The 25593-nt window shown below is 36.9% G+C and overlaps 1 protein-coding gene across 3 annotated transcripts in view; it reads right to left on the bottom strand.

The window, feature by feature from the left end:
• Positions 1-1346: 1346 nt before the first annotated feature.
• The window catches only part of DOCK11 (dedicator of cytokinesis 11), a 189405-nt gene continuing 165158 nt past the window's right edge, over positions 1347-25593 (bottom strand). For all 3 annotated transcript variants that reach the window (XM_068532530.1, XM_068532532.1, XM_068532531.1), the window contains 8 exons: positions 22020-22142; positions 18807-18920; positions 18133-18279; positions 10405-10615; positions 9534-9724; positions 8990-9090; positions 7589-7727; positions 1347-2516 (listed from right to left, as the gene is read on the bottom strand). In XM_068532530.1, coding sequence (XP_068388631.1) covers positions 2394-2516; positions 7589-7727; positions 8990-9090; positions 9534-9724; positions 10405-10615; positions 18133-18279; positions 18807-18920; positions 22020-22142 — 1149 coding nt within the window. In that variant the 3' untranslated portion in view covers positions 1347-2393. The remainder of the gene's footprint in view (positions 2517-7588; positions 7728-8989; positions 9091-9533; positions 9725-10404; positions 10616-18132; positions 18280-18806; positions 18921-22019; positions 22143-25593) is intronic.

Here is a 25593-nt window from a genome sequence, read left to right as displayed (position 1 = left end):
TTTGATGTGAATTAATCTGTAGAGGCCAAATCACTTCATGAAATCATTAAACTATATAAACAGTAATACCTAATATACGCAGTGTTTCAAAACACATTTCGCTGGCTTTCTCTAGTCTAGCCCACCGTGTTTTCTGTATATAGCTTTCTGACCTCAGTCTGAAAGTTGGTGAAAAAAAATCTAGTGAAATTGTGCTATGACCCAGAGAACTCACTGGCCACAGGGCACAAAATTATCTTTAACTTTTCCTCTTTTCTCCTTAGCCATCAATAAGTCATGTCCAGTCTTTCCACATAGTATCTCTTGCACTTGTCCTTTCTTCTCCATTCTTATTCACATCTATGGGTTTATGGACTCATAACTAAAAATAACATTTAATCAAGTAATCTCTCTGTTCAAAAACCTTGACTGGCTCCCCCATATTTACTGACTAAAGTCCAAATACTATTAGCCTGGTATTCAAGGCCTTCCAAAATCTAGGTCTGAATTTTCTTTCCACTACTCCCTTGAACAAAACTGGTCTCCTCACCATCCCCTGAACTTCTGCAAATTCTCTTTGCACCTTTGCTCATGATGTTCCTCCTGCCTAGAATACCCTCTCACCTTTGAAAGCCTGTTCAAGGCTTACTTTTGTCCATGAAACCATCCCTGAACATTACAACTCACAGCGGCCTCTCATTCCTTGAATGTGATATGAGCTATGGGCAATGTCTTTCATTTGTCAATGTTCATATACAACTTTTCTTGTCTTATATTGTTAATTCTTGTTTTATTTAATTTTGTGTCTATATTGCCTCCTCAACTAGATTGCAAGTTCCTTGAGGGCAGGGGTCATTTGTTATACTTTAAAAAATTATCCACAGGGCACAATACTGTGCTGGGGGACATGATAGGGACTAGTCATTGACAAAGGAGCACTGAAGTTTCCCCAAGATGCCTCATTCTCAGAAGGCAGCACTCTCTCTAGGTGACGGTTCTTTACATATACATGCCAAATATAATCACTTTAAAGGTGAAACTAACTCTCCAGTTACTCCAAGATATTAAGGAATTACAAACTGCCTCTGAAATTTCTGAATCCCCTATTAAATACAAAATTAACATTTCATAAATAATTTCATGCTCCCCTGAAAGCTTAAAAATGACATGTAAAGAAAAATGGCCAAGCCAGGTGCATAATCTCTAAGATTTACTTGATCACAAAGTATTTAAAAAGCCAAGGCTCCATGCGATCCATTTATATTTCAGTGTCTGTTTCCCCCCCCCCTTTTTTTTTTTGTCTGTAAAATAAGCTAAACTACATAAGAAAAATAAGTCTAGGACTTAAAGTTTACATGAAAGGCAGCCAAAATTATACGGATAATGCAAGCTAAAAAAGTTCTTCGCATCTTGGTTTCTCCTGAATTATTTAAGTAGTCTGAGGCTTCTTCATAGTTAGAGATGTAATCCTTAGCTAGCAGTTGCTAAATCTGTGGTGGTTATGTATACCGACCCAAGAAACGCTGCAACCATCAAGTTCTATCAAAATGCTTGTCAAACTTGTAAACTGAAGAAAATCATCATTACAAAATCCCTACCCTCAGAATCTGCTGCTAAAGCTTTGGAGTTGCATAGTATGTACTGACTGCAAATCTCAGAGATGTTTTGTTTAGCTTTATAGCTATATAGCCTCAGCTGATGAGGCTCTGGCAACAAACGCTGCTTGCTAGGCAAACCTACGCCACAAAGGAATCCCTCGTCTTGTACGTCAGAGAGACCAAGTGGAGAACCTAGCATCACTGGATCAAAACTTGAAGGATCGGTAACCCTGGTATTTCTATATATATCCTTTCTTTGTGAAATTTTCCTTTTTAAATAATGTTTTTGTTTCCTTTAGCCCAGTCTTGACCACTGGTAGGCAAGATTTCAAGTCATCTCCCCAATTGGAAGTATCCATGTTTTATGGAAATTTTATCAATTTTTTTCCTCCAAGGATTAGTATGATAATAAATTTAGCTTCCTGTCAAGAAAAATGCTAAGTTCAAAGTATTTCCTTCACTTCTAATTACAAATAAGTTTTACCTTTTATTGTGTTCCATTATACAATTTTACACAGTACCATTATTATTTTAAGCAACAATTAAGCAAATCGAATTAATGTTTTTGAGCTCTACTTCTCAGTATATAGATTTACCTAAAAAAGTACAAACCAAGCACAGTGGTGCAATTTTCCAGGCACTTTCAAGTTGCTTAAATATTTACAAATATGTAAGCACCCTGTTTGAACGCATGAAAATTTTGGTGTCAGGAAGAAAACACTCCATGTATATCAAATCCTTAAATTTTAACATTTGCACAGCTCAAAATATTCCTGAGAAGGTTCATTCTTGTTATCACTTTACATCTGTATGTCCTCATATTTCAGCAGCGTATCTTGGGGAACCATAACCTCTGTCACTCGACGTGCCACTAATTGCACAAAATACATGTAACGTGTTGCTCATCCAGGGAGAATGCATTGTGTCTTCTTGTAATATCTAAAACGAAAGAAGTCTGCATGTTTATCATGAAGTAAAATAGCCACTGCCAAAAAAAGTATGTGTATATGAAATCACAGGCATATTTCAATTTATCACTGACACTTAGCTATTTAAAATGACATAAAGCAGAAAGAGCAAAGAGAAACATTACCGACTCAAGTCTTCAAAGCTGTATTACAAAGGCAGCATATCAAAAAAGCAGAAAAGATCTGGTTACTCATTAAGAAAAACAAAAGGCTGTAAAATGCAAAATTCAACAGAAAGCGAGAGGTAATACAATCTTTAAAACAATTTTTTTAACAGATGGTCATAACAAGAGTCCTAAACAGTGGACTCTTTGATACAAGTTTATAGATCATCTTCTAAGAGTGGTTCTCAGGATCACTGTGGGACTTTTCAAACATGCAGATACCCATGCTCCTTCCCTGGAGACTTGGGAAATAATATTAAGTGAAGAGAAAATAAGTGAACATTTCTAAATACATACTATAATTATATAAGCTAATTAATACAGAAGACTTTTCTTGGAAATAAACTTCATAAATATAAATTTTATATCCCATAAACATGTAAACATACATATTCATATTAGTATAGATGTTTTAAAAATTATCCACTTTTTTTAAAGATTTTTTTTTGATATGGACCATTTTTAAAGTCTTCATTGAATTTGTTACAGTGTTGCTTCTGTTTTGTGTTTTGTTTTTTTGGCCGCGAGGCATGTGGGATCTTAGCTCCCCGACCAGGGATCAAACCCTCACCCCCTGCATTGGAAGGTGAAGTCTTAACCCCTGGACCGCCAGGGAAGTCCCCAAAATTAACTATTTTGTGTGCTCAAAAGCAACAGAGATCTCATGCATGGATTATATAGAAGAAAAGAAGAGCGTACACATCACATCCAACCTCTTTACTATACTGTCCCAATTTAGGTCTCAAGCTTTCAATACTGGGTTCTCAAGTTAGCTCTGAAACTTCAGTATTAAGCCTGCAAATTGGTTTACGGTGGCAGTAATGCGTCATATCATTTGTGTTGCTACAAATCATGTCTTATATAAAGTCCATAATAGAGAAATTTCCTCTTACAAAAATCATAACTCATGACACTAATCTGAAAGCACAGGAGAGGTTTAAGGGATGATTGATTATCCACAACTGTCAGATGTGACGAGAAAATAGAGCATTCATCATGAACAAAACAGACCAAAAAGACACTACAATGGCCACCACCAACTCTATCTAATTAAGACCTGCAATTAATAGTTTTAAGGTGATATAAATCCCTTTTAAAAAGTCAAAAGCTTGAAGAAGTTTTTTTTAAATGATTTTGCTTTTTTTTTTGTAAAGCTATTTTAATTAATTAATTAATTAATTAATTAATTTATGGCTGTGTTGGGTCTTCGTTTCTGTGCGAGGGCTTTCTCTAATTGCGGCAAGCGGGGGCCACTCTTCATCGCGATGGGCGGGCCTCTCACTATCGCGGCCTCTCTTGTTGCGGAGCACAGGCTCCAGACGCGCAGGCTCAGTAATTGTGGCTCACGGGCCTAGTTGCTCCGTGGCATGTGGGATCTTCCCAGACTAGGGCTCGAACCCATGTACCCTGCATTGGCAGGCAGATTCTCAACCACTGCGCCACCAGGGAAGCCCTGAAGAAGTTTTTAAAAGGACTTTATATTTTAGTATAGTGTAACAGATTACATTGAAAAGGGCCAAGGATATCCAGGCCGTATCTTTTTGTCAAGTAATCATTTATGGAGCTCACAGATAATTCACATTGCAATGCACAGCTATATTTTATCTTATTTTGTATTATTATGTTTTCCTTTGGGAAATAATATGTCTCAAAGTGTACGACTAAAAAAAGGCTCTCTTTTATATGAGAATCTAATAGGAAATACTGATTTACAAAAATTCACTATAAAGTCAACATTTGCCCAAAGTAAGGCACACCTGAATATGATGCATTATGACAGTACAGCGTGCGTAAATATAAACCAATAGAAACTAAGATCTTTCTTGGTTAGCTATCAATATATAATATCAAAGGTCTAAAATATTGGTCCCTAGAACTAAACAAAATAGCCATGGTTCATGGAAATTAAATGAGAGAGACAGGTGGGATATAAGACAGCAGATTTGTAAAATCCATACTTGAGGGTGTTAAAAAAGAGATGAGAGGCCCAAAATGGAGTCACTTGCACTAAGCCCATGTCACCTGAGACTTAATACCTAACCTAATTGCAGTTTCAGCCTTTTCTAGGCAGGTAATCTTAAGCAGTGAAAAAAGTGTGTATACTACCAAATGTAAAATAGATAGCTAGTGGGAAGCAGCCGCATAGCACAGGGAGATCAGCTCCGTGCTTTGTGACCACCTAGAGGGGTGGGATGGGGAGGGTGGGAGGGAGGGAGATGCAAGAGGGAAGAGATTTGGGAACATATGTATATGTATAACTGATTCACTTTGTTATAAAGCAGAAACTAACACACCATTGTAAAGCAATTATACTTCAATAAAGATGTTTAAAAAAAAAAAAGTGTGTGCATTACTTTCAGTCTGGAATTACCTGGTCGGCACTAGTGAGGTACTCCATCTGACAGACCCTTACTGTGCCCCGTAGGAAGGTGACCTTGCCTGAGAGAATCAGCTCTTTTCTAGAGTAACTTCCTTGTCCTGCCTCGTTCTACCTGTAAAAGTCTTCCATTTTGTAAAACTCTTCGGAGCTCCTTTCTGTCTGCTAGATGGTATGCTGCCTGACTCATGAATCACCGAATAAAGCCAAGATCTTTAAAATTTACTCAGTTGAACTTTGTTTTTTTTAAACACGGGAAAAAAGAACTTTATAAAACCACTACTCTAAATATCTTGATCACAGTAATAGCAGTAAATTGAATGATTTGCTTTCATTTTGAATAAATTAGAGCTCAATGCTAGGTCATACGGTTGCATGCAAATTATATAACTGTAATATAATACACATTGGCTTAAAATGATGTAATTGTTTTATATCTTTTGTGAAGGAGGAGTTTTTGCTGTTTTTTCCTATGGACTATGGAGAACAAAACCCCATAAACTGGACAGGTTCTAGGAATAAATTATGTGGTCTTATTTGATTCAAGTATACCCCAGAGCAGTGATGGTGAAGTCCCCACTGTACTCAGGGGCTGAGCTTGAGATACAGACAATAAAGGAAGTGGAATGATTCCCTATCTTCCTAGTCCTGATCACCTGGCTGCTTTGGGAAGGAGGCCAAAAAGGGCCTCTGAAAACTGAGCAGCAAAGGTATGCCTTGGAACAGTTTGCACTCACTCCTAAGTGGGCTAACAGAAGTAAAGATGGCAAAAAGAAGAAATAGATCACTGATTCCAGACTCCTCAGGCCAACAAAATTCCCAGCCATGAGAACGGGAGAGTAGGAGACTGGGGTGACTCGTCTCATTGAACAGATGGGATGATGAACGTCTGGCTGACTGGCTTCTCCATACTGAGAAGATGACCATGGTTAGAAAATTAGACTCCTAGTCACTCAGTGCGACCTTGGGCTAATGGTAACTAAATTTCCCGTAGTCCTTTCTAAGAGAAAGCATACATGCTAAATTCAGAGAGGTGGAGCCTGGAGTCAACTAGCTTTTGTTTTCCTCGAAACGCCTCTTCTTTCACCCATCATTACACTGCAGATCTTTGGGAACTAACCACTATTTGTAAGTCCACCCTTTGAGAGATGGTCTCACGCAGGGGAGTGCCAAGCAATCAATGAAATGCAGATACCAGGACAGATGAGGTTCTCCTTTCTGGAACCAGTGTTAAGAATGGGTTCTCTAAAGGGTTGTAGTTATCCTTGTTTCTTTTAAGGAGCCTTAATTTCTTTAAAAAATTGAGAGTTTGAAGAGTTTCTGAAGCAAATATTTATCTTATTGGCTGTGTTCCTTAGTAAGGAAATTAAGGAGACTTTAATGATAAGCTTAATAGGCTCACGCACTGAGGGACCAGACCATCATGCTGTGACTTTTACAACTGTGTTGAAGATATTAAAATACTTGAGTGACAATCCATGTCTAGAGTGGTTGTAAACACAGATTTCAGGACCCCAATATAGGAATGACATTTACCAGGACAATTCAGGAGTACTCTGGTTTTAGGTAAGTAGGGATAGGAAAGTCATAACTATTTAATTATGACATAACTTGGCTGTAAGTGGTGAGCAGATCTTTGCTTCTATATTTTTCAGATTGTGTTCTACTAAGTTAGCTGTAATTGTCATTAACACTCAGTCATAAATTAAAATGCTAGGTTTTATGAAAATAAAACTAGCTGTATGGGTATTAAGACGATTCCCAAATTTTGGAACTCACCTAAATGATGGTATAGTTGTCCCTTGGTATCCTTGGAGGATTAGTGCCAGGACCACTGCCTCTCGCACCCTCCCCCCCCACGGATATTAAAATCTGAGGATGCTCAAGTCCCTTACATAAAACGGCATAGTATTTGCATATAACCTATGCACATCCTCCCCGATACCTTAAATCATCTTTAGATTGTTTATAATACCTAATACAGTGTAAATGCTATGTAAATAGTTGCCTATGTGCAGCAAATTCAAGTTTTGCTTTTTGGAACTTTCTGGAATTTTTTTTCAAATATTTTCGATCTGCAGTTGGTTGAATCCGTGAATGTGTAACCTGCAGACAGGGAGGGCCACCTGTATCTAGTTTCTTACAGCTAAGACAGGAATAGTCATTTAGGGATTCGGCTACTGAGCCATTTCACTTCTCTAGGACCCTTCTTGAGAGATTCTTATCCATGTTCATAGTAGATCAACTCAGACTTGCTCAGCTACTCGCTTCTAATGGCTCTGTGGCACAAAGAACCAAATGATTTATTATCTGAAGCAATTGCTAAAGTAATCGCTTCAAATTTCATTTGTGTTACATCATTTAAATGATTAAAGAAAATATGAGCAAATTTTAAAATAACATACTAATTTCAAGGTAACACATTTCAAACTAATAGATTTGTTAAGTAACTCTTTACGGACCCCAGATCACGTTTTCGTTTTCAACCACCCTAATACTTGCCTGCTCGTGAATAATGTCAGACAATTCTTTTACCATGTCTCTGAAATTTGACTTTAGCCCTTCATGGTACTCAATCTGATCCTCTTTAATTAGCCGCTCGTTTAGTTCCAGTGCAATGCTGCATGCTTGGATGAACTTCCTGTGGATGAAGATCAAAGATAAAGTTTTTGTTGTTTATTCCTCGAAAGTCTCACTGACAATTTAATATTTACTTTAACCATGGCTTGCCTACAAGGAAGATTAGAATCCTATATTTTCTCACTGGGCTTTTGCTAATGCCACCTCCTAAGTCTGAAATATCTTTTTCTTTCTTTTCCATCTTTCTCTTCTGGTTTCTTACCTCCTTCAAAATCCGGCTCAAAACATATACCCTCTAGGAAGCCTACTTGCTCAGTCATTTACTTGATATGATATCAGCTAAAGTTGTGCTAACATTAATTTACATCTGTAGATAATGTCATTTATTCAAAAATAATTTATTTGGTACTAACTATGCACCCAGTACAGTGCTGGGTGCTATAGGCATTAAGTATCTGCCCTGGGCTGGTAGGAGTTGGGACAGAGAGTTGATGAGCTATCATAAAAGCATTTTTCCATCATTTCATGTGTTTATGTTTAATGTCCATAATTAGACTGTAGGTCTTAGGGGACAAAGTACCTCACTGCCCACTTGTTTTGTATCCCTGTCATAGCAACTAGTAGAATCTTTTTATACATGCCAGGCATTAATAAATATTGAATGAATGACTACTGGTTACTCTGTAACGTGAAACAGCTGATAACACAGAGACAGGAAAAGTAAATGAAATAAGTCTGAAGCAAATGAGTGGATAAGTTATCATCTTTCTCCTTAGTCTATTTTACTCAGCTGTCTCTCTTATTCTGAATGTAAACTCTTTTTATATGTGAAACAGATTTTTTCCAATGCAAGACCATTCAGACCTGCCCTAGCTTAGAGGGATGCTCAGTCCAGACAAGATATCACATGCCCTAGACTGGAAGAATCCAAGTGGAACTAAGGATGTGGATAGAAGCAAGCCTATCCAGCCCTTCCTACCCTAAATGGTCTGAAAAGCTGTAACATAAGGTCAGTCAGGCAAAGGAGGGCATCACACAATGAAAGTAGGCTTGTGTTTGTGTCACAATATCCAAAGCAATAAAGTAAGTTGTCATATTTAATGTCTTGGGTCGCTAGGACATTGTTAAAGTCCTGCAGCAAGATAGAAATCACACATTTCCTTACTACTTAAAGTACCATCAGAAGGTCACTTAAACGTTGTGAAAGAGAACAGAGAATGTCCTTTTTTGGAGGGACATTATTTGGTGAATATTTTGGCTTCTTTTAAGAAGAAAATGGAGTAAAAGAATAGAGGAATAATCTGAAAACTACAAAGCACTTACCTAAACATGTCTTTCAACTCATTTACTTTCTTAGGTGGATACTTGCTAGCTTGACTGTCATTTAAGAAAGCCCTTGCATATGCTAACGGACCTGCATTTACCTAAATTACAAAAGGAGAAAAACGAGAGTTGTTAGAATACAACCAAAAAGTAATTTTTGCAATTCTCTTTTTAAAGAAAACCAATATGTTAAAAATCCACATCTGAGAAACATATTTACTATTCTTACTATAAATTTATTTGAAAAAGATTAACTAAAGCAAATCATCTGCAAAGATGATATTCTAATAGGTTAGTTAATGATTTCTGATATGTAAATATAGGGCTTGGCTATAGTCAGAGGGATTTATGTTAAAGTCCTCTGACATAACACAAAATTTATAGAAATTGAACATAATTTCTTTATTAACTTGATCAAAAATGTACAGGTTTTTGCACTCAGTAAGAGTATAACAGACAATTACAATTAATGCTTGCTCTGTGCCCTTATGAAAGCAAGAGGAACGTCAAGAAACATTTAATACATGTTTAGCAACCAACATACCTGCACTGAAACACAGCCCTGCAATTTAAGTTGGAGCTGAATCATGTCCACGTCAGCAGAAGAGCAAAGCTTCTGCAGCTCTGCAGTTTTATCTTTTATTTCATCAGTAGCAACATCAATTGGCTTTAAATTAATCTGCTGTTCATAGTTTATAGGGATCCTCTTCTTCACATATGGAAATGAGTTTGAAGCTATTAAATGTTAAGATTGAACAAATGAGTTTTTAAGACAGTAAATCAAACAGGCAAATTAAAGAAAAAAATCTATTGTGCTTAATTCTCCCCATGCTTTGTCTGGAAAATACCTTAGGGACCAGATTGGCACCTTATTACTTCAGGATTGAGGGAGAAATTCTCTTTATGAGACAACTCAGAGCAATCATGAATTACATACGGGAAACCAATGGTTTATAACATAGCCATGTTTGTGCCAGCTAGTGACTGAACAGCAGAACAATGAATGATTAAAGTTTCAGTTACATTTTCCTGCTGACCAGCTGCTGCTTGTGTGTATCAAAAAATGACCATGTCAGGGGCTTCCCTGGTGGCGCAGTGGTTGAGAATCTGCCTGCCAATGCAGGGGACGCGGGTTCGAGCCCTGGTCTGGGAAGATCCCACATGCCGCGGAGCAACTGGGCCCGTGAGCCACAACTACTGAGCCTGCGCGTCTGGAGCCTGTGTTCCGCAACAAGAGAGGCCGTGATAATGAGAGGCCCGCGCACCGCGATGAAGAGTGGCCCCCGCTTGCCGCAACTACAGAAAGCCCTTGCACAGAAACGAAGACCCAACACAGCCAAAAATAAATTAATTAATTAATTAATTAAAAAAAAATGACCATGTCAAACAAAGAAGTTATGCCAAGTCCCACTTACTAGTCAAGATCGTACGGCGTTTGCACTGTTCTTCTATACAGCCTTGCTTTTTGCCTGATAATGTATAAGGAGCCTCAAAAACAAATCTGTTGATATTATGGTTTCTTTCAAACTCAGTTTTTCTTTCTGTGAGTTCTTTGTCATCAAAGTAGGGCTTCACATAAGTGACTTGGATATGAGCATATTTGGGATCAAGCTCTTTGACATTTACCTGTAAGGTAAGAAAGTTTTGTTTTTTATTCAATATATGGGAAAAGGGGGTACAGGTAAGCTACTAACTCCTCTGAAATCAATTGAGGACCACTGTCGCTGAATACACTGTGAGTTGAATACACACCTGGAAGAGGTCTTTGCTCTTTTTTCAAGGATCGTTTCCTTCTGATTATTAAGAAGTTACAGAAACCTATTTGGAGATTACAGAAATGTAGGCAGAAAATAAAAACTGTAATGCTACCACTCAGCAATGACCATTATTCACATTTTCATATATTTCCTTCCAACCTCTTCTCTATGCACATGTATTTACAAACCTGAGATCATGCTGAACATTGTTTTATAATCTGATTTCCTAAAAATATATTAAAGTGGCTCCACTGCACACTTGAATTCCACCTCAATAAAATATATATTATAGAGAGGATTCTGAGAAGATGGCAGAGCACCAGAAATCTATCTTCCTACAGAGACAACAGTTACACTGGCAGAATCTACCTGATGTAACTATTTTGGAACTCTGCAGTCTATTGAAGACTTGCAACTTCCAGGGGAGGACCTGGGCAGGAAATTACCTTAATTTTGATTTTGGTCAATTTTAGCTCTTGGCACAATGGCCGCTATCTGTACCTCACCCCTCAAGTACCATGGCAGACAGTGGTGCACATGTTCTTGGAACAGCTTGCGGGAGCCAGGATGAACAAGAAGGACCCTGTCTTCCAAATATTGGGGATCTGTGCTACGACTGCTGATTGCTGCTTCTGATCACAGGGGGGCAGTCAAAGAGGCCGTGGCCATTACTGTAGCACCTCTTCCCATTGTTGCAAGGCCCTCCCCCTCTGGCTGAAGTGACTCCCAGGGGATTTAAAGGACCGGTACCTTTTCTCCCCCCCTCCCTTCATTTTCCTCTCTTTCCCCTCTTGGGAGCCAGACACTGGCGACTAGGGCGTTCAAAAGCGACTGCATATATGAAGGAAACTAGAAAGTCACTGCACATGCTCAGGGGAAGGCACAGGCTAAGGAAAGACCTGATAAGTCCCCAAGTTTACACCTCAGGTTTATCCCTGGCACAGAGACAGCTTACAACAATTAAAAACAAAAACAAAACCCAGCAAACTCTGGGACAGAGAGAGAGAGAATCTGATTTCCAGAGTGATCATGTTATTAAATTCAAATGTCCAGTTTTCAACAAAAAAAGAATCACAAGGCATACAAAGAAACAGGAAAGTATGGCCCATTCAAACGAGAAAAATAAACCAATAGAAACTGTCCCTGAAGAAGACCTGACAGCAGATCTCCTAGAAAAAGACTTTAAAACAACAGTCTCGATGCTAAAAGAACTAAAGGAAGTTATGGAAAAAGTCAAGAAAATGATGTATGAACAAAATGTCAATATCAATAAAGAGGTAAAAAATCTAAAAAGAAACCAAAAAATTTTTTCAGAGCTGAAAAATATAATAACTGAAATGAAAATTCACCAGAGGGATTCAAAGGCAAATTTCAGCAGCCAGAAGTAATAGTCAGTAAACTTGAAGACAGGACAATGGAAATTATCAATCAGAGTAACACAAAGGAAAAAAAAAACTGAAGAAGAGTGAGCCTTAAGGAACCTGTTGAACATCATCCTTAAGGAACCTGTTGAACATCATCCAGCAGACGAACATACCCATTGTGGGAGTCCTTGAAGGAGAAAAGAGAGAGAAAAGGACAGAGAGAATATTTGAAGAAATAATGGGTGAAAACTTCCCAAATCTGATGAAAGACAGGAAGCTCAACAAACTCCAAGCAGGGTAACTCAAAGAGACCCACACTGAGACATATTAAAATCAGAATGTCAAAAGCCAAAGACAAAGAGAATTTTGAAAGAAGCAAGAGATAAACGACTTGTCACACACGAGGGATCCTCAATAAGATTATCAAATTTCTCATCAGAAACTTTGGAGGCCAGAAGGCAGTGGACTGATATATTCAAAGTGCTAAAGAAAAAAAAATCTATCAACCAAGAATCCTATATCTGGCAAAACTGTCCTTAAAAGTGAGGGAGAGGGACAACTTCCCTGGTTGTGCAGTGGTTAAGAATCCACCTGCCAATGCAGGGGACACGGGTTCGAGCCCTGGTCCAGGAAGATCCCACATGCTGTGGAGCAACTAAGCCTGTGCACCACAACTACTGAGCCTGCGCTCTAGAGCCCGCGCGCCACAACTACTGAAGCCCATGTGCCCTACAGCCCACATGCCACAAATACTGAGCCCGCGTGCTGCAACTACTGAAGCCCGTGTGCCTAGAGTCCACACTCCGCAATAAGAGAAGCCACCGCAAGGAAAAGCCCGCACACTGCAATGAAGAGTAGGCCCCGCTCGCCGCAACTACAGAAAAGCCCGTGTACAGCAATGAAGACCCAATGCAGCCGAAAATAAATAAAATTAAAAAATAGAGAATGTGATTAAAAAAAAAAAAACCACTGCCAAAAAAATCAACTGAATACAAAAGAAGATAGTAATGCAGGAAATGAGAGACAAAAAAGCTATAAGGCACACAGAAAACATAGCAGAATGACAGAAGTAAAGTCCCTCCTTATTAATTAGTAATTAATTTAAATATAAATGGGTTAAATTCTGTAAACAAAAGACAGAGATTGGGAGAATGGATTAAAAAAAAACAAACATGATCCAACTATATGCCGTCTATAAGAGACTCACTTTAGCTCCAAAGACACACAAAGGCTGAATGTGAAAGAATGGAAAAAGATATACCATCCAAATAGTAATCAAAAGAGAGCAGGGGTAAAGATACTAATATTGGACAAAATAGACTTTAAATTTAAAAAGGTTACAAGCGACAAAGGAGGACATTATATATTGATAAAAGGTTCAATACAGCAAGAAGATAAAACAATTATAAACATCTACACACCTAATAACAGATCATCAAAATATATGAAGCAAAAATCGATAGAACTGAAGGGAGAAATAATAAATAGTTCTACAATAATAGTTGGTGACTTTAATACCTCAATCTTAATACTGGATAGAACAACCATGCAGAAGGTAAGTAAGGAAATAGATGACTTGAATAACACAATAATTTACCTAGACCTAACAGACATATATAGAAAACTCTACCCAACAACAGAATACACATTCTTCTCAAGTGCACATGGGACATTTTCCAGGATAGACTATATGTTAAGCCACAAATAAGTCTCAATAGGTTTATAAAGACAGATATCATACAAAGTATCTTCTCTGACCACAGTGGGATGAAGTTCGAAATCAGTAACAGAAGTAAAATTGGAAACTTCACAAATTGGTGGAAATTAAACAACATATTCTTTAAAGAAATCAATGGATCAAAGAAGAAATCACAAGGGAAATTAGAAAATACTTAGGTATTAATGAAAATGAAATCACAACATACCAAAACTTATGGGACACAGCAAAAGCAGTGCTACGGGGTGGGGGGTGGAATTTATAGCTATAACATTTAACATTAAAAAACAGGAAAGGTCTCAAATCAACAACCTGATTTTACAACTTAAGGAACTAGAAAGAGAAGAACAACTAAACTCAAAGCTAGCAGAAGGAAGGAAATAATAAAGATTAGAGTACAGATAAATGAAATAGAGAATAGAAAAATAACAGAGAAAATCGATGAAACCAAAAGTTGGCTCTTCGAAAAGATCAACAAGATTGACAACCCTTTAACTAAACAGACCAGAAAGAAAGAGAGAACACTCAAATTACTAAAATCAGAAATGAAAACGAGGACATTACTACCAATCCTACAGAAATAAAAAGGATTATAAGAGAGTACTATGAGCAAGTATATGCCAACAAATTAGAAAACCTAGATGAAATGTGAAATGAACAAATTACTAGAAACACAAAGCCTACCAAGACTAAACCATGAAGGAACAGGGAAATCTGAATAGATCTTCAGTAAGGAAACTGAATCAGTAATAAAAAATATCCTGACAGAGAGAAGCTCTGGACTTGGTATCGTCACTGGTGAAGTCTCCCAAATATTTAAAGGAGAACTAACACCAAGTGTTCTCCAAATTTTCCAAAAAAGTGAAGAGAAAGAAACACTCCCTAACTTATTCTATGAGGTCAGCAATACTCTGATTACCAAAGCCAGACAAAGACAGCACAAGAAAACTACAGACCGATATCCCTTATGAACACTGATGCAAAAGTTCTCAACAGAATACTAGCAAACTGAATTTAGCAGCATATTAAAAGGATTGTACATGATGACCAAGTGGGATTTATTCCTGGAATGCAAGGATGGTTCAACATATGAAAATTGATCAATGTAATATTGATACACTGCATTAACAGAATGAAGGGGAAAAAAACCACATGATCATCTCAATCGATGCAGAAAAAGCATTTGACAAAATTCAACACCCTTTCATAATAAAAACACTCAATAAAGTAGGAATAGAAGGAAATGTCTACAATCTGATCAAGGGCCACTGTGAAAAACCTATAGCAAACATTACATTCAATGGTGAAAGGCTGAAAGCTTTTCCTCTAAGATGAGAAACAAGGCAAGGATGCCCATTTCACCACTTCTACCCAACACGGTGTTGGAAGCACCACTGAATTGTACACTTAAAAATGGTTAACATATAAATGTTATGTTATGTGTATTTTACCACAATAAAAAAAGATAGTTATCACAGTTCTATATTATAGTCATTGACATGACTTTTAATGGATGGATATGGATAAGCATGATTTATTAGATCAGTCCCTCATTAATAGACTCAGGTTGTTTTCCAACATTTTGCTATTATAAATAATGCTCCAATGAACATCCTTGTATTTAAAACTGTGTACATTTTTTTCTGATTTATTCCTTAGGAAAAATTTTTAGATGAGAAGTTGCTTAGTTAAAAGATTTACATGGTTTTAGGAATTTTGATACATACTACCCAACTACCCTATAGAAAAGATTACAATTCGTACATCCACAAGCAGTATTTGACATTGTAAGAGTGGGTACTCTTGATTGCATTAAGCCTATTCTATGGAGGAAGGGGACCACAGGAAAGCAGAATCGTTCTATTTCAGAGACATAAAATTATAATAGTTACAGACCATTACATAAAGAGTCTAAATTCCACGTTAAGAAGCTATGCTGCAGTCTCTCCATTAACTCCAGATGACTCCCAGGACCCTCTTCTTTCAGTGTTCTCCCAACTAAATTTGACTTGTGCCTTGGGTGTTGGTGACACTGTCAATATCCTTGCAATTTATCATAGTCAGGCCTTTTTGTGTTTAGCATAGGAAAAAATGAAACAAACCAAAAAAACAACAAAAACCTCCCAAGAAACAGTCCCTACATCCTTTTTTTCTCCTCCACATATACAGGAGCATAGACAAGGGAAAGTTTCTTAGCAACTTTTGAAACTTCTCCAAACCCATTCTACTTGTTATTACATAAAAATCTAAAAGCCTAAATCTAGAAATCCTTTCTTTTCTTTCCCATTAAAAAGCTAGATTTCTCCAGAGAAACTCAGGTGAGGTTAATTATCTGGCTAAGACAAGACATAGAAGGAAAATAAAAAAAGAGGTCAAGACTGATTTTGACCTTATAAAATAAACTATGTATATGGTAAACATTCAAACAGTACATGAGGGTATATATGAAAAGTAAAAAAAAGTCTTTCTTCCCACATAAGACTCTAGTCTCTCTCCTCAGGGATAACCATGGTTAACAATTTTGTATGTATCATTCCAGAAATTTCCTAAGCATAAACAAGTGAGTATATGTGAATATCAATTTTCACAAATGTAATGATCCTATCCATAATGTTCTGTGCCTCACCTTTTTTCTCTCAATAATATATCTTGATAGGTATATCAATACTTATCAGTTTTTTAATGCTTAGGATACTATATCCATTATATGGGGGTAGTGCCACTTCCTTAACCATATGGATATTAGATTGTTTCCAGGTTTTTGTTATATAAACTTTGCAGCAATAAACACCTTTAAACATACATGTTTATGTGTATATATCTATCTACAAGATAAAATGATAAATGTGAAGTTACTGGGTCCAAGGAAAGATACATTTAAAATACTGGAAAATATTGCCCAACTGTTTTTCACATTGTTTGTGCCCTTAAGCAGATTTTGTTCTTTGGCAAGTAAAAGAGTGTTTTTAATTTTTAATTTCACATATTAAGAAAGAAATAAGGATTTTAAAAGTAGCAACTGCTTATTATATCTGTTGCCTATGAAGAATGACTAAAATATTGTGCATAAAAATAATGTCAGGAGTCCAGCTGCCTGATGGTGGTTTGTCATTAGTGCTTGTTGGCCAGGTTTTCAGAGGCAGAAGAAAGTAGAAAACCGCATGTTGTTCTGCAAGCCTGGCTTTCTATTAACTTTCCATTTATAGTATCAGTAGTATGGCAGCAAGCCTAAAACTTTCTGGCTACAAGGAGATAAAATTTTCTGTTGTCTTAATTCAATAAAACAAGGCAAAATAGTGAAACGGATCAGAAGTAGAGAGGTTCTGCCAAATATTCATGAATTTTGAACCTATCAGCACATCTATTTTTAAATGTCGAAGGCATATGCTTAAGATAAAATCATCTCCATGAGATATAGGTAAGTACAAAGTGAAGAGATCATTTTCACAGTAGAAAATGAAGTGTCTTTACTATTGCCACGGGCTTTTCACTCCGGCAATGCTGCTTGTTAGCTATTAAGTGCTTTGCGTAGCACCATGCAATCATAGTCACGCAGTAAATATTTCTGGGGCCTACAGATCCTGCACTGTATAGGTCCTTCCTACCTGAAAAATCAGCTCTCATCCTGTACATACCCATGGTAACTAAGGACAGTCAGGCATTCCTATTGCGCCTTCCCGCAATTCTGTCTATAGGGAACTATGCATTTCTAGGAGAGCCTCTCTTGCTGGAACCTTTCTCATCCTTGCCTTGGCAGGGCTAGTGGGATGGATAATCTTTAGATCAAGGCCCAAGGCATCTCTCCTAAACCTACATCACTGCGAATGTAACTAGTGAACTAAGGATATCTTAGAGTAAAATGTGTGTCCTAAGATGATTTTAATCATAAAGTATGAAATTGACAATCATGATGCACAACAGCATTCACAATAATAGCTAACCTTTATTGAGCGTGCCAGCTTCTATTATTATTAGTGAATGCTTTTTTACATACCAGGAACTCTAATCACTTTCCATATATTAACTCATTTAATTTGTACAACAACTCCATGAAGAAGGCACTATTATTAACTTCATTTTACTAATGAGAACAATGAGGCACAGAGAGGTTAAGTAACTTCCCCATGGTCACACAGCTAGCAAGTGGCAGAGAATGGAGATTTGAATCCTTCTTTCTGATTCCAAAGCCCCTGTCCTTTCTTTCACAATCTGGAAAGGCTCTATTTCCCATGCCTCTCCTCCACTAGCTAAAAAAGGAAAAAGTCAGAAGCAACGTACCATGCCTGGAACCAATAAATATGTTACCTTGTCTGAATCCTGAATTATTTTGACATTCTCTGTACCAAATTTTTCACCATAAAGTTTAACAAGTCTCAGGGAAATCTCCGAGAGGCCAGTGAGCTTTGGCTCTTTATAGATGTACTCCTTTCCATCCTCTTCTTCAAAAAAAGACTATTATAAAGTTAAACATACAATAATTTATAAATAATATGAGCAAACAAAGCATTTACAGAAAATCTACTAAATAATTAGCAATAATGTATTTGAAATAGATTTTAAATAATAGTACTAAAAGTCACATGCATATATTTTAACTGAAATAAATGAGAATTTTCAAACTCACAGTCATATGAGCATATTATTGGCCTGAAGATTTCCACACTCGATTTTTTCATCGCCTGCATACTTACCTGATTTTTATTGCAAATCTTTCAGTGCTAGATATTAAATATACATTTAAGAAGCTTAACAAAAAATGAAACTGAAGGAAACATTCAAATCTTATATGTTGTACTCTGACCTAGTGGATTTAGATATGGGAACCAAAGTGAACTTTATACTTACAAACGAGGCTTCCTGCTGTTGTGACAGGTGCTCTATCTAGACAGAATCCTAGAACCAATAACTGCTGCTACAGTAATCATTCAAAGGTGAATGTTTAAAAAGGAAAACAACTTTATGAACTAAAGTATACTTACTTGGCCATAAAAGGCAACTCTGAAGAAAGTGCCTAAAAGTCTTTTTTTTGTGTGCATAACCTCCAAAATTTTTGTGTAAGCTCCATGAAGAGTTCTATAAACTTGAGTAAGTTTCTGAAAAAATGAGAATAAACAAAATAGCTTTGTTTTTTGGTTAGTTACTAAATGTCTAAGATAAATGCACAGGAAAAAAAAAAAGCAACACTATTTCCTTTTCAAAATGGTTTTGGTGGGGTCATTCACACTCCCCTCCCCCATGGTCATTATTAGACAAAACTCCTTAACAACTTTAGGTCGTAGGGTAGAGCTTAAAATGGTCAAATAACACTGTATTTCTAAATATCATGTTTCATTTCATTCATATCTCAATGGTAGTGTATAATTTAAAAATACTGTGTTATTGACTACTTTTTTCTTATGTCTGAATTATTTTAACTGAAAGATAAGCAAAATGCTTTGCTTGAGCTCTTAGGTGGAGAGATGAGAATAAACAATCCATGCGAACAATTTTGGAGAAGAAAACAAAATTCAGACACAAAAATAATAGTATAAACCTGACTGAGGACTCCTTTTATACAGGTTCACAGACATTTTCAAAGAATATATTCTTCTACACATCCAGAAAAAGGGAGCACGCTGTGCTAAGAACATTATCAAGAATGTGAAAAGACAACCTACAGAACAAGGGAAAATATTTGTAAACCACAGATCTGATAAGTTTTCATATCCAGAAAATATAAAGAACTCCCACAATCCAACAACAAAAAGACAAATAACCTAATTTAAAAGTGAGCAAAGGACTTGAATAGACATTTCTCCAAAGAATATATATAAACGGCCAACAAGGACATGAAAAGATGTTCAAAATCACTGCTCATTAGGAAATACAAATCAAAACCACAATGTGACCCCACTTCACATCCACTAGGATGGCTGTAATAAGAAACCAAAAATAAGTGTTGATCAGGATGTGGAATGTGTACACTGCTGGTGGGAGTGTAAGAGGGAAAACAATCTGGTGGTTACTCAAAAGTTATACATGGAGTTGCCCTATGATCCAGCAATTCCCCTGTTAGGTATATATCCAAGATAAATGAAAACACACCCAGGGCTTCCCTGGTGGCGTAGTGGTTAAGAATCCGCCTGCCAATGCAGAGGACACGGGTTCGTGCCCTGGTCCGGGAAGATCCCACATGCCACGAAGCAACTAAGTCCATGTGCCACAACTACTGAGCCTGTGCTCTAGAGCCCGCGAGCCACAACTGCTGAGCCCATGTGCCACAACTACTGAAGCCCGCGCGCCTAGAGCCCATGCTCCGCAACAAGAGAAGCCACGGCAATGAGAAGCCTGTGCACCGCAACGAAGAGTAGCCCCTGCTTGCCACAACTAGAGAAAGCCCACGCACAGCAACAAAGACCCAACGCAGCCAAAAAAAATAAATAAAATAAATAAATTTATATATAAAAAAAGAAAACATACCCATACAGAAACTTATACATAACTGTTTACAACAGCACTATTCGTAATAGCCAAAATGGGGAAACAACCCAAATGGATAAACAAATTGTGGTATATCCATACCATGAAATATCATTCCACCATAAAAAGGAATGAAGTTCTGATACATGCTACAACCTGGATGAATCTCTAAATATTATGCTAAGTGAAAGAAGCCAGAAACAAAAGGTCACATCTTGTATTAATTTTTTTTTTATGACACATCCAGAATAGGCAAATCCATAGACAGAAAGCAGGTTAATGGTTTCCAGAGGGTGGGGCATAGGGTGGAGAGTGATTACTAAAGGATATGGAGTTTTTTTCTGCGGTGATAAAAATGTTTTGAAACTAGAGAGAGGTGGTGAGAGCATAACGTTAAGAATGCACTAAATGCCACTGAACTGCACACCAGAATATGGTCAATTGTATGTTAGTGAATTTCACTTCAATAAAAAAAGGGGAGCACAGAAGCAGACATCCTTTCTCTAAAATTCTTCCCATATTATTTTCTGCAGTTGAGCTCAATTTGAGGGAAGTTTTCCTTACCTTTATGGCTGCCACCTCTGACACTTTTCAGCCTATCCCATAAAGATACACTGAAAAATTACTTCATCTCATTCAGAACACTAGGGGATCTATACAGACCCTTGCACCCCTACAAGGGAATAGGAGTAGCTCCCCTATAGAACGTATTGTTTCCTTTAATGTGTAGGGAAGATATATTTTTCTTTTTTCCCTATTAGTCAATTGAGTAGCAAAATGTTCCCTGGGTTTCTAATATCCTGATCTTCAACCTAAGAGTAAGAGAGTGGGTATTTTGAAACTTTTACAAAGGTTCTTAGGATGTAATGCTTTGATAGAAAGCTCAATGCCATTTAATATAATCACTTGAACTCCTCTATGATTTTCCAGGCATGCCCCATATACACCAAAAGCATGGCAAAGAGAGAAAGACCCAGAACCTAGGAAGAAAAAGTGAGTTTGATCAGAGCCAGTTTGGAACAGAGATTAGAACACTCCACAGATGATATTAAATGTATGTTTTCACTCTTGGAAACTTCTTCAACAATGAAAGACTACTTGCTATATTTAAGGATAAACTGCTTTGCTTTTTAAAAAAAATGGCTTGAATCCTAAATCATCCCTTCCCAGCATAGTAAGGGTAGAAAATTATGATATGGACTTAGAGACTTGAATATAAAAAATTCCTGATCGGTGCTGGTGGCAACAGCTGCTCATTATAATACTATTCTTTATTAACTACCCTTTATCAACAGCTTTATCTGGCAGAATAAATTGGAAAAACTCCTCACAATAGGGTTATTACTAGTGACATTATCTCCCCTACTGTCATCTGCCAGGACCTTTAGTCTCACCGTCAAATTGCAAAGAATAGAATCATGCCTATCACCCTCCCCGGGCAACATGGAAATCCAATAGCTTTTTTTAGTGAAGGTTTAGTGAAGACAACGTTGACTGTTTTCTGCCATGAGTGGAGGAGGAGAGATTGCTAGATAAAAATGTTTTGTGAACCACTGGTATAATGTAAATTTCAATTTATATCTTAAATGTTTGGTCCTTAATTTTATTTGGAATATTTATATGAATATGAGGTAGGATTGTAATTTTAGGACCTCCTAGCATTTTTTAAGGATAGTAACTTAAGACCAAAATAAAACACATAGGCCAATGATGCAAATGTTTAAATTACCTACCTCGAATTCTCGACGTTTCTCATAAATTGGAATGATCAACTTGGAAATTTCAGAAATTACTTCATAACGTTCTGCTTTCCATAAGCCATCCACACATTGCTCTAGCAACTCCAGCAAAACTTCCTGCATTGAGAGAAAAATGCAATCAGGAATTTGAGATAGTTTTAGAGCTCTGGGCAAATATATTTTGAACCATTTCAAGTTAATAAAGAATAGAATGTACTAAATTTAATGAAATGCACAGGAGTATAGTTGTGTGACTATATTTTTCTAAATCACATACTTGAAATATTTGAAATTGAAACCATTCTTAAAAGTATGAAATTAATATTGACAATACTAAACTACTATTTACTTTGTTTATCACATAATGAAGATGTTAACTGTACTTACAAATGGTAACACATTGAGAAGAAGTATTTTTAAAAGGGGATACATTGTTCTAAACTGAGGATGTTTAAATGTCTAACAGGGTAAATTCCACTAAGTCTATAAATGTCCATTATTTTTCCTTTGTACTGAAATTATATTTAAACACAACTAATAGAGTCTTAAGATAATTTGGCAGTTTTCAAGCTGTTGCATCAGTGACAAAGGTGTTTATTAAAATGACGTGATTTTGGTCAACAATGCTTCCTTCCTCACTGTTGGTTCTAAAATTAGTGGGAATGACAGTATAATACCTCAAGATAGAGATCTCTGACCTTGCTATAATGATAAGAGCTGCTATAAAACAACCATCATGTCATGTTCTCAACAATAAAAAGATGAAGCCAACTACTCATGCTATCCATAAGTCTTTTTTTTTAAATTTATTTATTTATTTTTTAAACATCTTTATTGGAGTATAATTGCTTTACAATGGTGTGTTAGTTTCTACTTTATAACAAAGTGAATCAGTTATACATATACATATGTTCCCATATCTCTTCCCTCTTGCATCTCCCTCCCTCCCACCCTCCCTATGCCACCCCTCTAGGTGGTCACAAAGCACGGAGCTGATCTCCCTGTGCTATACGGCTGCTTCCCACTAGCTCTCTATTTTACGTTTGGTAGTGTATATATGTCCATGCCACTCTCTCACTTTGTCACAGTTTACCCTTCCCCCTCCCCATATCCTTAAGTCCATCCTCTAGTAGGTCTGTCTCTTTATTCCCGTCTTGCCACTAGGTTCTTCATGACTTTTTTTTTTCCCTTAGATTCCATATATATGTGTTAGCATACGGTATTTGTTTTTCTCTTTCTGACTTACTTCACTCTGTATGACAGACTCTAACTCCATCCACCTCACTACAAATAACTCAATTTCGTTTCTTTTTATGGCTGAGTAATATTCCATTGTATATATGTGCCACCTCTTCTTTATCCATTCATCCGATGATGGACACTTAGGTTGCTCCAATGTCCTGGCTATTGTAAATAGAGCTGCAGTGAACATTCTGGTACATGACTCTTTTTGAATTATGGTTTTCTCAGGGTATATGCCCAGTAGTGGGATTGCTGGGTCGTATGGTAGTTCTATTTTTAGTTTTTAAGGAACCTCCATACTCTTCTCCATAGTGGCTGTATCAATTTACATTCCCACCAACAGTGCAAGAGGGTTCCCTTTTCTCCACACCCTCTCCAGCATTTATTGTTTCTAGATTTTTTGATGATGGCCATTCTGACTGGTGTGAGGTGATATCTCATTGTAGTTTTGATTTGCATTTCTCTAATGATTAATGATGTTGAGCATTCTTTCATGTGTTTGCTGGCAATCTGTATATCTTCTTTGGAGAAATGTCCATTTAGGTCTTCTGCCCATTTTTGGATTGGGTTGTTTGTTTTTTCGTTATTGAGCTGTATGAGCTGCTTGTAAATTTTGGAGATTAATCCTTTGTCCGTTGCTTCATTTGCAAACATTTTCTCCCATTCTGAGGGTTGTCTTTTGGTCTTGGTTACGGTTTCCTTTGCTGTGCAAAAGCTTTTAAGTTTCATTAGGTCCCATTTGTTTATTTTTGTTTTTATTTCCATTTCTCTAGGAGCTGGGTCAAAAAGGATCTTGCTGTGATTTATGTCATAGAGTGTTCTGCCTATGTTTTCCTCTAAGAATTTGATAGTGTCTGGCCTTACATTTAGGTCTTTAATCCATTTTGAGTTTATTTTTGTGTATGGTGTTAGGGAGTGTTCTAATTTCGTACTTTTACATGTACCTGTCCAGTTTTCCCAGCACCACTTATTGAAGAGGCTGTCTTTTCTCCACTGTTTATGCTAGCCTCCTTTATCAAAGATAAGGTGACCATATGTGCGTGGGTTTATCTCTGGGCTTTCTATCCTGTTTCGTTGATCTATATTTCTCTTTTTGTGCCAGTACCATACTGTCTTGATTACTGTAGCTTTGTAGTATAGCCTTAAGTCAGGGAGCCTGATTCCTCCACTCCGTTTTTCGTTCTCAAGATTGCTTTGGCTATTCGGGGTCTTTTGTGTTTCCACACAAATTGTGAAACTTTTTGTTCTAGTTCTGTGAAAAATGCCAGTGGCAGTTTGATAGAGATTGCATTGAATCTGTAGATTGCTTTGGGTAGTAGTGTCATTTTCACAATGTTGATTCTTCCAATACAAGAACATGGTATATCTCTGAATCTGTTTGTATCATCTTTAATTTCTTTCATCAGTGTCTTATAATTTTCTGCATACAGGTCTTTTGTCTCCTTAGGTAGGTTTATTCCTAGATATTTTATTCTTTTTGTTGCAGTGGTAAATGGGAGTGTTTTCTTAATTTCTCTTTCAGATATTTCATCATTAGTGTATAGGAATGCAAGAGATTTCTGTGCATTAATTTTGTATCCTGCAACTTTACCAAATTCATTGATTAGCTCTAGTAGTTTTCTGGTAGCATCTTTAGGATTCTCTATGTATAGTATCATGTCATCTGCAAACAGTGACAGCTTTACTTCTTCTTTTCCGATTTGGATTCTTTTATTTCTTTTTCTTCTCTGACTGCTGTGGCTAAAACTTCCAAAACTATGTTGAATAATAGTGGTGAGAGTGGGCAACCTTGTCTTGTTCCTGATCTTAGTGGAAATGGTTTCAGTTTTTCACCATTGAGGACGATGTTGGCTGTGGGTTTGTCATATATGGCCTTTATTATGTTGAGGAAAGTTCCCTCTATGCCTACTTTCTGCAGGGCTTTTATCATAAATGGGTGTTGAATTTTGTTGAAAGCTTTTTCTGCATGTATTGAGATGATCATATGGTTTTTCTCCTTCAGTTTGTTAACATGGTGTATCACATTGATTGATTTGCGTATACTGAAGAATCCTTGCATTCCTGGAATAAACCCCACTTGATGATGGTGTATGATCCTTTTAATGTGCTGTTGGATTCTGTTTGCTAGTATTTTGTTGAGGATTTTTGCATCTATGTTCATCAGTGATATTGGCCTGTAGTTTTCTTTCTTTGTGACATCTTTCTCTGGTTTTGGTATCAGGGTGATGGTGGCCCCGTAGAATGAGTTGGGGAGTGTTCCTCCCTCTGCAATATTTTGGAAGAGTTTGAGAAGGATAGGTGTTAGCTCTTCTCTAAATGTTTGATA

Source organism: Eschrichtius robustus, chromosome X, assembly GCF_028021215.1.
Source record: "Eschrichtius robustus isolate mEscRob2 chromosome X, mEscRob2.pri, whole genome shotgun sequence".
NCBI lineage: Eukaryota > Metazoa > Chordata > Mammalia > Artiodactyla > Eschrichtiidae > Eschrichtius > Eschrichtius robustus.
The sequence above is the reverse complement of the archived record's forward strand: the minus strand, read 5'-3'. Positions and strand labels throughout refer to the sequence as shown.